This window comes from Polyergus mexicanus, unplaced genomic scaffold (genome assembly GCF_030449975.1).
Source record: "Polyergus mexicanus isolate NDT 795.1 unplaced genomic scaffold, iyPolMexi1.0 SCAF_18, whole genome shotgun sequence".
Taxonomy (NCBI): Eukaryota; Metazoa; Arthropoda; class Insecta; order Hymenoptera; family Formicidae; genus Polyergus; species Polyergus mexicanus.
The window spans coordinates 5,818,003-5,832,967 of NW_027223338.1; the positions used below are offsets into that span (position 1 = coordinate 5,818,003).

The 14,965-nt window shown below is 35.4% G+C and overlaps 1 protein-coding gene across 2 annotated transcripts in view; it reads left to right on the plus strand.

The window, feature by feature from the left end:
• Sima (HIF-1 transcription factor component sima) overlaps window positions 1-14,965 on the plus strand; it is a 31,847-nt gene that overhangs the window by 15,755 nt on the left and 1,127 nt on the right. For both annotated transcript variants that reach the window (XM_070310656.1, XM_070310655.1), the window contains exons 8-13: window positions 9,094-9,529; window positions 10,487-10,748; window positions 11,351-11,697; window positions 11,872-12,107; window positions 12,214-12,353; window positions 12,475-13,010. In XM_070310656.1, coding sequence (XP_070166757.1) covers window positions 9,094-9,529; window positions 10,487-10,748; window positions 11,351-11,697; window positions 11,872-12,107; window positions 12,214-12,353; window positions 12,475-13,010 — 1,957 coding nt within the window. The remainder of the gene's footprint in view (window positions 1-9,093; window positions 9,530-10,486; window positions 10,749-11,350; window positions 11,698-11,871; window positions 12,108-12,213; window positions 12,354-12,474; window positions 13,011-14,965) is intronic.

The following is a 14,965-nucleotide window of genomic DNA, read 5'->3' on the forward strand; positions in this document are numbered from 1 at the left end:
TGCATCGCGACGCAATCGACGACGCGGCGCGGACCCACGTAACTCGGCCAGTGCTTTTCAGTCCGTCGTAGGGGCCGAAACTCGACGTGGGTTGCCCGCGACAAGAGCACAAACGTGCCTCCGCTTTGCTCGATCGCGATCGCGAAATCCGAAGAGTCCGTAGATCCGAGATCGAATGTCTTAAGATATCCCGGGGTACAGATCCAGGAGATTAAATGTTCGAAGATCCAAGGGTAAATATTTTCGAACAATTCATGCTGATCGGAGGAATCGCGAATTTTACAATTCCTAGATTTAGAGAGTCAAATGTCTAATGATTTGTTTGATCAATAAGAATGAAATCAAATGTCGAATGTTCTCTCCAAGTAGGGAGAAAAGCATACGATATAGATTCCACGATGACAGGATTAAAAATTCCAAAGCTCGCGCGTCCCGCAATTCTCAAGGAATCTAAAAAAATTGAATCCCGCGAGTCGTGAAAAATCGACGTTCTAAAAAATTTCACCAGCGACCAGATCAAATTAAATCTTTAAGTTTCAATTTCTAAAATTATCTCAATTCGAAACCCCAATGGTCTTTAATTTCGGAAAAAAAGTTGCAAAATATCCGCATCAGAGCTCCAAATATTACGCGTAGAACATCGATGTCGTAGCTGATCGTCGTTCGTTCAGCGAGAGCGAAAACCAATCCCGCGTTACGTCGACGATTTAATAACAGAGCTTGACCCTCGAGACGCGCGGCGCTTTTGGCCGGATTCCATCGCGCGCTCGCAGCATCCGCTGGCAGCGTATTCGCGAATTCCGCCTGCGGGTTGCGCAATCGCGAGGATACTAACCCGTCTATCTACTTCTTCGATCCTCTCTCTCTCTCTCTCTCTCTCTCTATCTATCTATCTATCTATCTATCTATCTTTCTCCGTCTCTGCCGTCTTTCGAATCTACGAATACGCCGTTCGATCGTTCCCGTAGACCCAAAGAGAAAATCCGATATCGCGCTTGTTTACCCCCTCCCTGTCCTGAAATTAGATTCAGCGACTAATAATAACGGGCGGATTTTATTACGCGGTACGCAATCTCTCGCGTGGAAGAATGTAACGCGTTTTGTTACTCGGCGTCTAATAAAAATCCTGTGATATTTATGAGCAATTGAACGGGGAACGGTGATGCGAGTCAATGATAATAAATTTTATACTTTAGAATTAGTATCGAATGTTATTTTAGCAACGCGATGTAAAATGGTCTCATTTTTCTTTTTTTTAATCTTAAAAGAATATATAATAAAACGATCGATTTTTCTGCGTGTTAAGTAACATCGCATGAATACTTTTTTTTTTTTTTTTAATAATAATAATAATAAAATACGACTTTTAATATCGTTTCACGAGTTTATTTATAAAAACGGGAAGAAAAAAATCGCAAGAGCCGCGAGAGGAGCATAATTTGCATTGGCGAGAACAACGCAGTGGCTGAGACTAATTGTAAACGAGATAATGCCGATAAAAGTGATGCGGGACTATGAAGAGATAAAGAGAGAGAGAGAGAGAAGGAGAGAATACCTACAGATTTTTGTGACTAAATTTAGACTGGAAAAATTTACATTGGCGCATAATTGTTCTGCAAAGTCTACAACAAAAATTGAAAAGCTTTTGTGAACGAAGCTTCGGGAGTGAATAACTTACATCTTTCTTTTTTTAGTTAATTTTTCACCAAGCGTATTAAAAAAAAAAAAAAAAAAAAAAAAAAAAAAAAAAAAAAAAAAAATTAGATTCAAGGTACTCAATAACACTGTAATTAAAGTATTCAATCTTAAAAACTATTTTGATCAAAATTTTTCTTGACCGAAAAATCAATTCGAAACTTTTAAAGGAATATCAAGATTACACACACGCTAAGTATTAATACAATTTTTGTAATTTTTATAAACAATTTTCTTGTAGATTTTTATTGAATATTTTTTTATATTTAAAGCTGGTTTAGGTCCAATTGTGGATGTTTAATTATTATTTTAATTATTTATCGGGGGAATATATTAATATGAAATAATGTTATACATAAATATATTCGTTGAAAATATTAATATATAAAATAATGTTGAGGATATATTAATATTGAAAGTAATATCGCGTGGTTACTTATAGGAATAACATCAAGAACACAAAAGAATATGATTTATTATTGCACTTGGCATAGTGCGTATCCGTGTACCTTTGTGCAACAAAAAGTACGTATTTTGCAAGATGCTAAATCTCGCGTTGGCAAGGATACGCGGTCCTAGAATTAAAAATGCATCATTTGGCTATGCGCACACACCGGCAGATTATGCACATCGGATAATAGGAGGCGAGACTCGTAAACAATACTCTTCTAAACATGCCGCGGATGGGCAAGATCGTGGCCTCATCCTGCCGTCATGCTAAATCGAATGTTTGTGTATATGTATGTTTTATGTGAGATAATTTTATTTGTATAAACTTGTAGAAAACTTAGAACACATCTTTACTTCTAAAAATGACGGCGAGGAATTTTGCTTCGGCGCGTTTAGCGCTAAATATTTATATGTTTATTAAGAGAGGATATTATATAGGCTCTTGATATATAAATTAAAATCTATTTCCATTCTTAGCTTGTACGGTGGCTTCCTAATGTTACGTTTAATGTAAGAAAAGATTTCTGATCAAGTGCTATCAACTTTAGTTATCGCCAATTTTAGAGCTATCAAGACTCAATTAAGACTTTCTTTATCTATCGATAAAAATCAATGTAAAGTTAAAGGGAAATTGGAGAGACTCGAGAGAAAGATTCAAGAAAAAAGTTTCGTCTTTCTTTATATATTTGTTGGTAATAAGACGGGATGAAGATTTAGTCGCGCTGAAAATAAATTAATATAATATAAAAATCTTTTTTCACTCAATATAAATACAAATAATATATAAAATAGCTTAAAAAAATTAAATTAGGAATTAAATTTCACATACTTGGCGCTCTTAAGATGAATTTTTCTCTAGCGAAAGTTATCATTTATTGCAATTTTGCACGATATATATATATTTATTATATTTATAACTAAATCTCAAATTATGATTCTATTATAAAGCAAACTGAAATTAATTGAAGAGTGCAGTTTTGTTGTTTAATTGACCCGCAAGAAAGAGTGATAAAAAAAAGAAAAAAGAAAAAAAACTTATTGCCAAGATAAGTCAATATACAAAAAAATAGAGCTGTATAATATTTTTATGTATATATGTATAACTTTCAATAATTATCGATTAAGTTATCGATAGCCCTGAGATCAGATCAATTCTTTCCGAATGAAACGAGAGACGTGGTGCAATCGTCGCAAGCACGCCGTCGACCTCGAGAACCGCGCCAATCTGGCCGTACGTCTCGGACCTCACACACCTCGCATGTCTCACAACAAATCGCTCGTGTTTCGACTTTCGACCGGTCCAGCGGGTTGAGTTAGGTGCCGGTCTTAAATATGCGATCGGAATATCGTGAGGGGCGGGAGGGAAGGGATAAGACGGAGGGATCCAAAATAGTGACAGCTTGCGCAACCGAGCACGTGGAACCGGTGGGACCAGTCGCGCTTCTCTCGAGTCTCCCTTATCACTGACTGCTCTCTCTCAATTTCTCTTTCTCTCTCTTTTTCTAGACGAATCTAGACTAGTCGCCTTTTCGATTATTTTTTTTAGGAGAGATTGTTATTGATGAATAATTTATTTGTTAGATTACATATTGTGTGTGTGTGTATGCACAAAACAATAAATTTTTATCCTCTTTTTCTTGCATAAATTCGTTAATTATATTCGCTGATTTCTATGTTTTATTTTAATTTGATTATGAATCTTTATTTTTTACAGCCTATTGATATATTATTATGGTAAACGCTTGCGATCTCCTTGCTTGGAAACCGCAATAAAATTTATATGGAGAGGGGGATATTTTTTTACTAGATTGCAGAAAAGAGGATATAAAAGTTCATAAATGATACGTAAAGACTCGAAGTCCTTGTAACTTAACTGTGTCATAAATATCTCATACACGAATTTGATACTAAAAGAATTTACGATATCTTGTTCTTTATATCTAGTTGACATTTTGACATCTGTGACGAAACTTTTATCAAAAGATAATGTATATTCCATCACACACATACACAAAACATTATTAAATATCTTTTAAATATTAAACTACTTTTTAATCGATCTCACAATTTAATTGTTCGCATCCTGATCGAGAAAGAAGTTTCCTTAAAAGATCATGCTCGTCCTTAGAATTTTTTCGCGGGTCCCTTAATCTTCGATGTTAAATCTATTTCGGCAATTTTACTTTAATTCAATTTTACAATATCTCACATTTCTATTGTATTTGCGGATAGAAATATTCAATTATCTTTTAATATATGTATTATACTTGCGTCGAAAAATTAAACGCAGGCGAAAGTGCATCGACTCGCGTCTTGATGCATTTTATCACTTTAAAATTGTCTCGTGACTATATTTCATCGTATTATGTATTAAAGCTTTTAAATCTAATTTACTCTTTTTATCATTCATATCACTCATTACCACTAATATTCAGATTTTTGCAGATTATTTAGATAATGTATTCGCTCCTTAATTCATTCCTTAATTCGAATAGATTCCAGTTCGCACACAATGTGCGTTGAAACCGCCCTAGTGTGTCCGCGTACGTGATTTACACACGATCCGCACGCGCACACGCACTATCACATACACGCATTTGGGATCCGCTGGTCAATTTGCGACAATTACTAGGCTGTTGCGACCGGTTAAAGTCACTTAGCGTAGATCCGTGCGCACGAATCATCCGCAACGAATGATTCCACCATCGGACTTCGCGAATCGTCAACCGCGAAAAAGACGCGCATAAAGTGATCCGTAAAATCCTACACATGCCGCAAATTTTAATTAATAAAATTACAACTGAAAATATCTTGCCTCGAGTTTGACGCCACAGATGCTAAATTAAATACGGCGTAACGCAGCTTCCAAGAAAGCTCCTCTCCTAAAACGTGGTTAATAATTAAATTTAAAGGGAGGTGATAAATTAATTAGCATATGTAGAGTAAGCATAATCGATTCCCGTATACATATATCCTACTTGATATTTTATATATAAATTAAATATATTAAATTTTTATTTATAACAGAGAAAAAATTTTTTTTCGTTTATTAAAAAATCTGTAAAAATCAACCAATCAAATTTGCATTCCATGCATTCTCTCTCTGTTACATAAAATAATTTAAGAGACACGATTTATTTACAATAATCAGTTTTTACATTAGGAAAAATTATCCGCTTGCTTAAGATGAAAATATTCGAAGCTTGCGAGGATCAACATTCAACAGACGGCTAAAAGATTTAGAATTATGCACGAATGCAGACGAGACGCGTTGTGTGCGTTGTTTAGATCAATATATACATTCGGGTTATCTTTGGGGTTAAGGCCAGGTTAATTTTATATCTGATTGAAGGAAACTATAGACGTAATCGTGCCTGCGTAAGTTCGTTCGTGGATCTTATTGTGCCGAAGAAACACGGCATTGAACGATTAATATTACATGCCTTTTTTTTTCTTTTTTTTTTATTGAAAGGGATAGAAAGGTATCTCAAAAATAAAAACTGAGAAATTTTGTTTAATTTTTTGTTTACGATATATCCTTTCGAACAAACGTACAAATTACAGAAATTAGATTTTTATTAGATTTTATAGTTTATTTTATTTGATTTTTCGCTATATTTTTCCGTATACCTGTTGAAAATGTTATTTTTCTTATTTCAATTCTCTCGTATGTTGGCAAAAACAATATGTAACGTTATAATCTTTGTCACAGTTACGTTTAAAAATAGCGATTGATACTTTTTATAAAAAAATTCAGGTTGACGAATCAACTGCTTTCCAGTAATGACTACGTTCACATACATATATGTACATACATCGCTATGTTAACAAACACATATGACGTAAGAGTAAGAGATCGCCGTATCGATATCGCTTTACAATCTGAGAAATAACGACGACTTTTTGCAGTTATAACTTAACGCGCAATTTTTCCTCCTCTATCGAAAAGTCCTCTTCGTCGGATGAAATAATCGTCACGTTTTATTCATCGGACATTCCGTAAAAACATTTCGAAGACAAGGCGCGGAAAATGGCCGCGGCGGAGCGCGACGTGCGGAAAAAGCCGTTGATCGGTGATCACGAGTCGCCGGTTACATAAGCGCCTTCTCATAATTACAACGAACTTTTGCTTCGCGCGAACTGAAGGAGAAAGAGAATAAGAGAGCGTCAGAATTCAAATGAGTGAGGAGAGAAAGAGAGAGAGAGAGAGAGAGAGAACACGTGCACGAGAGGGCGACGACGACAACGATGTGTGTGCAGTACACCCGTCAATTAATATCTAGAATAATAGAAAGACGGAAGAGGGAGAAAGTCCGAGATTATTCGAAAGAGATTTGAAATTATTAATTATTTTGTTTACATTTTTATACATTTCTATATATCTACGATTGTGTAATCAATAGAAAATTTTATAGTTTAGAAGTATTAGGTATACAGATCAGCCTGGAAGTCTGAAATATTATTATCCGAAGAATAAATAATATACATAGTACAATAAGTCCGTAATATATATATATATATATAAAAAAAAGTGAATTTCAATATGATTAAAAGTTGATATTTATTTATCTTGAAAATAATTATGTTTTCCCCCAAATCTTAGTGTGCGTGTATGTGTAAGCATTTCTTCGGAAAAAAGACATTAGAAATTTACAGTTCTATAAATTTATATATGTATATTTCTTTTTGCTTGTACCTTGCTTTCAAATATAGACATATTTATGTACACATAAAGACAGAAGTGTCTTGACACATAAATTTAGGCGCTAGGGGATAAGAGAATATATGAGCTTACGAAATAGATTTGTATATTTTTATCGATACAAAATAGAGAAATGTTTCTTAAGAAATTTCACGAGTGAACGTCTGAAAATGATCAAAATTGATTTTTATTTCAAATTATAACTAATACATATGTATTTCTCTTAAGCTTATCGTGGTTAATTTATCAAAATTATCTAACAAATTTAATAATTATTTTATTTATATTTAAAAAATAATGAATACCTTTGTTTGATATATCTGTAGCCATTGTTGACCCAAAAATGATAGCTATTAATTATATCATATTTGTATTTATAATATTACATTTATTTATTATCATTGGAGAAGTAATAATTATTAGATTAGTATACATAAAATATTTGAACGTTATAAAGACCAGCCTTCTCGTTGCTTTCAAAAGATGTGTTTTTCCGGTTTAAACATCTCGTTCGACAGTCCGTTTTAAACTTCCCCAGTCACATGTGCTCACTCGTGACAGCTGTCTGTACATCCCACACGTCGCCAAACGATAGCGAATGCTTTCAGTTGACAAGCACGTGTGTACATACGGAACATTTCGTGTGAGACGAGTGCTTAGAGTTTCGTATCGTGTTCGAATTTGGAATCGTGTCATGTGCGTGTCCGCGTGATTCTGCGGGCGGTAAATATGGCAGCGTCTACATATCGCTATGTGTCATAACGCGATCCATCGTCCGATGTATTGGCGATCGTTAAATAAGAACGGCATAGCTGGTCGATGAAAGGGATTCTAACTAGTCGAGCGTTGTATGTTTTTGTTCTTGGAGTGAGCGGCTATTGTAGTAATTACGATGGGAATAATGAGATAAACTAATTTTCGGTTCGGTATCTTGTTTTGATCAAGCAAGTATCTTTCTTTCGCTCAAACTTCTCTCTTCCCCACTTTTTGTTCCACTTCATTAGATTTCATTTTATTTTAAATTCTATTGAAGATAAAAACTATTTTTAAATTATATACGAGTGCTCGACTTTTATCCGATAACACTAGTTTACAAGGTTTTGTGCCAGAGCATTTGGACACTGTACCTGGAATAATTTTAAACGCTGAGCATGAATCTATCATCAAAAAATTTCTATTAGATCAGATTTTTGAGAAAAATGGGATGAGACTCCCGAAAACACGTTTTTTGCCATCTTTGAAAATTCATAGCAGACGAATCAGATGCGCAAAAGACTTCAGACAGAGCTCAAATGAAAGCTTGAACATTATACTTTAATATAAATACATCGAATTTTTTTATCTGCAATCGAATGAGATAATCGTTCTACTTGACACAGTGCGACTACACTTAAAAACAAAGCGCGCCTGAGGTTCGATTGTACCTGTGGTAACAGATTCTATATTTTTTTATATTAAAGTACAATGTTCAAACTTTCATTCTATCTGAAGTCTTTTGCATCGAGTTTGTCTGCTTTAAATTTTCAAAAATGATAAAAAATGCGTTTGTGGGGAATTTCAACCTCGTTTTTCTTGAAAACCTGACCTGGCCATTTTGCCTTGAGGATTTGGATTCAGCGCCTCAAAATACATTAAAAAAAATTGTTTCCATGGCATTTCTGGCACTAAAAAAAGTGTAAAATTTGTAAACTAGTGTAATTAACCCTAAACTTGAAAAATATATTTTTTTCCCTATCTCTTTTTTAATTTCTTATATTAGAATGTGATTCTGCGAATTCTTAAAAAAGACATATTTATACAATGTTTCTCGATTTGTTATTATCATTAATTTTTATCTTACGAATGATAATTACAAAAAAAAAAGATTGCAACTTTCATGTTTGTTTTTTTATTTTTTTATTTTATTTTTTTATTATTATTATTATTATTACTATACAACTCTATATTGTGTGTATTGTATGTTCTTCTCTTAAAAGAAAATAAATTTCTAAATTATATAAGATTATATTTCTTATATATAATTAAGTTTAAAATATAATAAAGTATATATATATATATAATCAAGTATAAAATATTTTTCTAAAATATTTCTTTTCAAATTTTTCATAAGCTTTTAGGACGAGTTTTATCGTATCTCCTTCGCAATCTTTGCCTTTCGGTCCAAGTTGCTTAGCCAAGTCTCAGATTAACGTGTCCTAAGATGAGGACACGTTATCCACGCCGATGTCTCGTGATTTTTGTTACAGTGGGCTCGAGCACGAGGATGAAATATACAGCGTGCGTCAGCTGGCCGCACGTGATAGCGGTGTCGATTTCGTGAAATCGGAGAGATCGTTGCTGACCCCGGTGGCGACCGGTGCTATCAAACCAACGTCGGACTCGTGTCAGGTGGTGCTGAACGACGACGAGAAGATTTCCGCGAAGGAATTGGCCATCGACGACGAATCGAGAAGCGACGATCGACCGCTCGCCGTCACCGCGTCCATCTTCCGTTCGGCCAACGGAAAAGACGACACGCGGAAGGACGACGACTTCCCGAAACAGGCACAAAAGACGAAGACGTCTGTGCGAATTCTCAAGGAGTCTATCAACGAGTCGCTGAAGGAGAACGACGAGCCGGCAGCGGCAGATCGACAGAACTGCTGCCGGCCGGCGTTTGCAAAAACACCCTTTATATTCCAGGTACGATTATAATATTCGAGAGAATTGGCATGTTCCTTGTAGGGTGTCTACTCTTTGGAAAAATATGGAAGATCTGGCATTTTTAGTTTTTTTTTTTTTTTATTTATTTAAAAAGCTCAGGAAATTCTTATGGAATTTTATTGGAACTCAGGAAATTTTTTAAATTCTCTCTTTGATAATTTTGAAATTAAAATTTAGAAATTCGGATTATTTTATTTTATGATAATTGCAACTCTTATCGCAGGATATGTAATATAAAGTATGAAAAACAAAAATTTTAATTTATTTTTAAAATTTTTTTCTAATTTAATATTATTTTTTATTGGAGATATTTTTCGAATCATCATTGCTTATCGATGCCGTAATCCCAATGCTTATTGCTCTTATCGCAGAATGATAAACTAAAAATAAGCAACGTCGAAATTTTTCGTATTTTGGGATAACGTAATCGAATTTACACTCTCTTGAGAGAGAGAGAGAGAGTGATTCGTTATAGAGACGGATAATTGTCAAGGGGGCAAAATTGAATTGAATATTTCAGTTTTTTTATATTTTTTGAAGTTTCATGTATTTTTTCAAATCATTGCTCGCGATATTTTATTAATTCCTTTTAAAAACAAACAAAAATAATAAATTTTATATTTTATAAAAATATTTTTTTTATTTTTTTTTTTTATTTTTTGGGGGGGGCGGTATTATTATAATAAAAATAATATTTGATAAAAATTTTTTAAAAGTGAATATTTTAATAAAGAGAATCTAAATATTCTAAATTCCCAAATTATATAAAAATATCGAACATTCTGTGAAATATTATTAATACAAACATTACAATTGAAGTCATGATTAAACGCCGACGTAACAAGTTCTAGGATGGCTATCGCTGTTATCTGGAGTCATAATAACGCATCTTTGGCCTCCTCCCCTCTAGATCGATCATGCAATCTTTGGTTTCAGGGTAAACCGGCGGTAGAGCGTGATTCCACAGACAGTGTCGAACGTCGTGATTGTCCGCAGGCGGTTACAAAACATTTGTTCACGCCGCTCGTGCCCACCGTACAGCAACAACAACAACAACAACAGCAGCAGCAGCAGGAACAATCGCAACTATCGTGCCGACCGCCGCCGCAGACGGCCACAGCGAGTATCTTCGCGCCTCGCACCGAGGACATGAACAAGGGCTTCCTGACTTTCAGCGAGGATCAGCCGGGTCTTACCAGTGCGTATTCTGTCAGAACGAACTCTTTCCAAATAAAGACCAGAAAGAGATTAAACATCTTGGCAACTATTACGGATCTAAATGGTTTTCGTCTTTCGTTTTATCTTGAACACCTGCGGATAATATATTCGAAATTTTTTTGGAGAATAAAAGGAAAACGCATGCTCATAAAAAAGGAAAATATGACATGTGAATTGACGTATAAGAATTATTTATCGTTTTAATAACACATTGCGTGTGTGATCTGTAGAGAAATTTTATCCGATTAGAGATATCAAACGCAATGTTAATTATTTTTTGTAATTTTATTTTTTATTTTATCTTTGACTAAATTGAAAATTACCTTTGACTAAATTGAATTGTTTGATTTAATTTGACTTTCTCGAATGAAATTTAAAATCTTAGTTTGATCGATGGAACTAATAATTTGATATACTATTTATATACTTGGACTTTATGTCGAGGTCTTCAATTTTCGTCATAGCTTATTACGCTATTTTTACACTCCGTTTTCTGATCAATATTTAATCATCATTCAGAATTCATTAAATAATTAGATAGAAGAGTCGTGTGTAAAATCGCATATTTTTCGCATTTTACAGTGTTGAAGGACGAGCCGGAGGACCTGACGCACCTCGCGCCCACGGCTGGCGATGTATGCGTGCCTCTCGAGGACACTCCCTTCCTGTCGGATATGCTGGACGAGTTTATCTTCGACAACTACGGTTGCCCTCTGCTGAGTCCAGGCGACACCCTGACACCAGAATTGCGTTCCCCGGATCTCTCGGAATCTCTTAAGGAGACAAATTTGGCGAGCACTACTACTAAGAGCAAGAATACGACTGATCGCCTGGCCGATAGTGACCCCTTCATGTATGGCGACTCACCCGGAAGTCCCTGTGGTATCGACTCAAGCACTGTGTCACCATCCCTATCGAAATATCGACAGGTGAGCAATTACGATCTTCGACAAACTAAAAAAGATCTGTATTCTTTTAAGAGCGATGCCTTTGAATTTTATTACTATTGATTCATTAAATAAAAATAGTAAATATTAAAAATTTTATTTTGTTAATAAAACAATAATCCATTATAATATGTTATTAATATGGTCATTTCACAGAGTCCCGAGTGTAGCGTGGACTCGTTAGGCAGTCCTACGGGAGGTAGTGGTGGCGATGGGCTTTCCGAGGACGAGATGCTCATGTTAGGTATTAGCGACAATATAGGAGACGACGAGCTGGCCCTCAGAGCGCCCTATATTCCGATGTCGGATCAAGACGAGGCATTGGAGTTGCTCATCAGTGACGACATGGTCATGTGGGGCTCATCTCAATCTGATAAAGCATCTTCAAAATGGTAAGTCGTATCAGAACTTAATAATTTCAAGTGAAGTAAATATGGTATTATTTTTTTTTCTCGGGTACATCTCTCGTTTATGTTTCTGTTGTTTCTTCTCTGGCAGGCTACTCGACGATCGAGAGCAGCGAGGATCTGAGAGCAATCTGGCACAACTATTACGAACCGATCAAGCGGTATCGCGGCGATACAACGATCACGGCGGAGGTCTGATGAATCCGCTCTTCGGACAAATATCTAAGAAAAGTAAGCGTACATTTTTCCAATTTCTCTATCTCTCTACGCATGTCTCTGTATATATGTGTAATTATATTCTTTATTTTTATTATCTATGAAACTTTTATTTTTATTTGCTTTAATATTATAGACGCAATCCTCGAGTCCGCTCGATGGTCCTTTAACCAGGAACGGACTGACCGTCCTAATAAACGCATCCACTCCGGACTCAACGCGGACTTTCAGACCGAGCACAAGCGCCTTAAGCGCGGAGACTCGACTTTCGAACGCATAAATTTTGACGCCACTTTGTTGACGAAGCAGCAGCGACCATCGACGACATCCTACAAAAAGTCACCGCAACCGAGTCTCAACAACACTTACAATAGCCAGCTTCTGCGTCGTCTCGTATCACCACAGATACCGTACGTCGTATCGTCACACACAACGTCTTTGTCCAACGATGGCAACGATAAATATTGTCGCGGGGATATTTCCAAGCAACGTGTCCGCATTCTCAATGATATCATCGATCTCGTTGAGACAGAGGACGATCACGGGGGAGGAGGCGGAGGTGGAAATTGTGTCGGCGACGATCTAGATAAGATTGGAACGACGAGCCGTAACCGGAATCCGACCTGTGGCGGCAGTAGCGTGTTAATGAATCTCCTGGTTTCCGGCTGCGATGTGAGTGCGGGATACGTTTGCTTGATGAAACCGAAACCGACGGCGAGAAGTATCGCGAACGCGTGAGAGCGCTTCTGGCACAAAATTTGACAAAAGTCTGAAGAACCACCTTTTTTTCAGCCGCCATTTCGTCGTCGTTGATTCTCCCAAAGGCGAGACAAATGATCTCTCGATAATGTAGCGAAAATATTCGGAATTCCGGAAATTCGCGTTCTCTCCAAGAAGATTAAAATAGAATGCGTTTAGAAAGAACTTTGGCGTTAAAAATTGAAAACACTACTCGGTTGAAAATCATGTATTTCCAATCGCAAACTTGTGCTTCGAGCACAGAAATATCAAAGTTTTTTTTTCGATCTATAGAGAGAACTTTGATTTAAATCGAGATCAAATACATGAGACTGTCTGGTCGGTCACGGACGACGCACGTGTTTATTTGCTAGATAGATATTCGACAGATGTAAATGTGTTCACGTTCGCGTGATATTATCCGGTGCATTTGTTTGCCGGATGCTTTCAGCAAAGATATTTACAAAGATGTTACAAAAATTGTCTGAAGTCAATTAAGTCGTGGTATTACTTCATTCTCGCGAAAAGCAATATAAATAAAATTTACGCGCAATTCACAAAAAGCCATAAAAAGCAAGATTGGCGATCAATTTTCATAAGATCAAAAATATAGATCTGGGCGCGAGAGAGGCCAGAGGAGGCGTCGAGTTGGTATTTGATCCTCATCTCGGGCCGATGGAAGTTCTTCCTACTTTTTATACATTTGCTTGTTTCTTGAGTTCGCGTCCGCAAGTCCGAAGATCACGTCTGAGATTGCAAAGTAGAGCAGAAAGAAGGGAAAAGCGTAAAGGTTGGGTTTTAGGGAAAATGGAAATACAAACTGAGTCTGTTGCGAGTCAAAGACATAACCGAGCGAGATAGTTTCGCTCGGTCGTTTAATCCTAAAATGCACTGCGCGTTCGATGTTTATCTTAGATACGGAGATGTAGATACATATATATATATAGAATATAATTACGCTTTTTCTCATATTAGAAATGAAAAATAAAGAATTAATGTATATGATGAGAAGGTGAAAGAGAGAAAAAGAAAGAAAGACCTGTCAGTTGATATTTACTATGATATTTCTAGAATTGTATATGCGTTTTGTTAGATTTATATATATATTATATAAAATGTTATTTTTTGGAGTGCATTTTAGAATTAAACGAGCGATACTTTAGGGTGACGTTATGTATACAAATTGCAAAGTATATGGAATTGTTGAATGTTATGGAAAATACATAGAACATCGAATCACCTGATTAGCTGCGTTTCGTTCCACCTTCCACCGTCTTCCTTCAACATCCATCGTCGTCCCGCAATTTTACCATTAAATCGTCAAGGACCATCATTTTTAAATGTGTGATATAATTTTATATTGTCGTCCAAATCGTCCTTTCAATTTTCAAAGGTTAAAGTTAAAATTTTTTAAATGAAAAAAGAGATCAAAATTACTTAGATATATGTGGAAAACAATATAAAAAATTATAATATTTAATTGTTCGAAATAAAAGAAAAGAGATGGTATATTCTGAAAAGAATATCAATTCATCTAAATTCTCTGCTTTATCTCGTAATATATCTTTTTCTTATAATTTTATGTAGCGATTCTAAATGATTATTTTTTCTTATTATTCATAGATCAAATACTCTCAATATCAAAAATTCTAAGTAAAATGATTTCATCAAGTAATTAAAAAAAAAGGAAAGATATATTGACTAATAATGAATTATTGGATATACATATTTTCAAATTCTTTGTCCGCTTGATAGCGAGGAATCGCGATTCCCAGGATGGCTATCGTTCATTATGATTTACATGAAACTTATTTACGCCAAGTATACATTCCAGATCATGCAATGTAATAGTCACGGTCGCTTTGCTTAATATATATTATGTTCACATT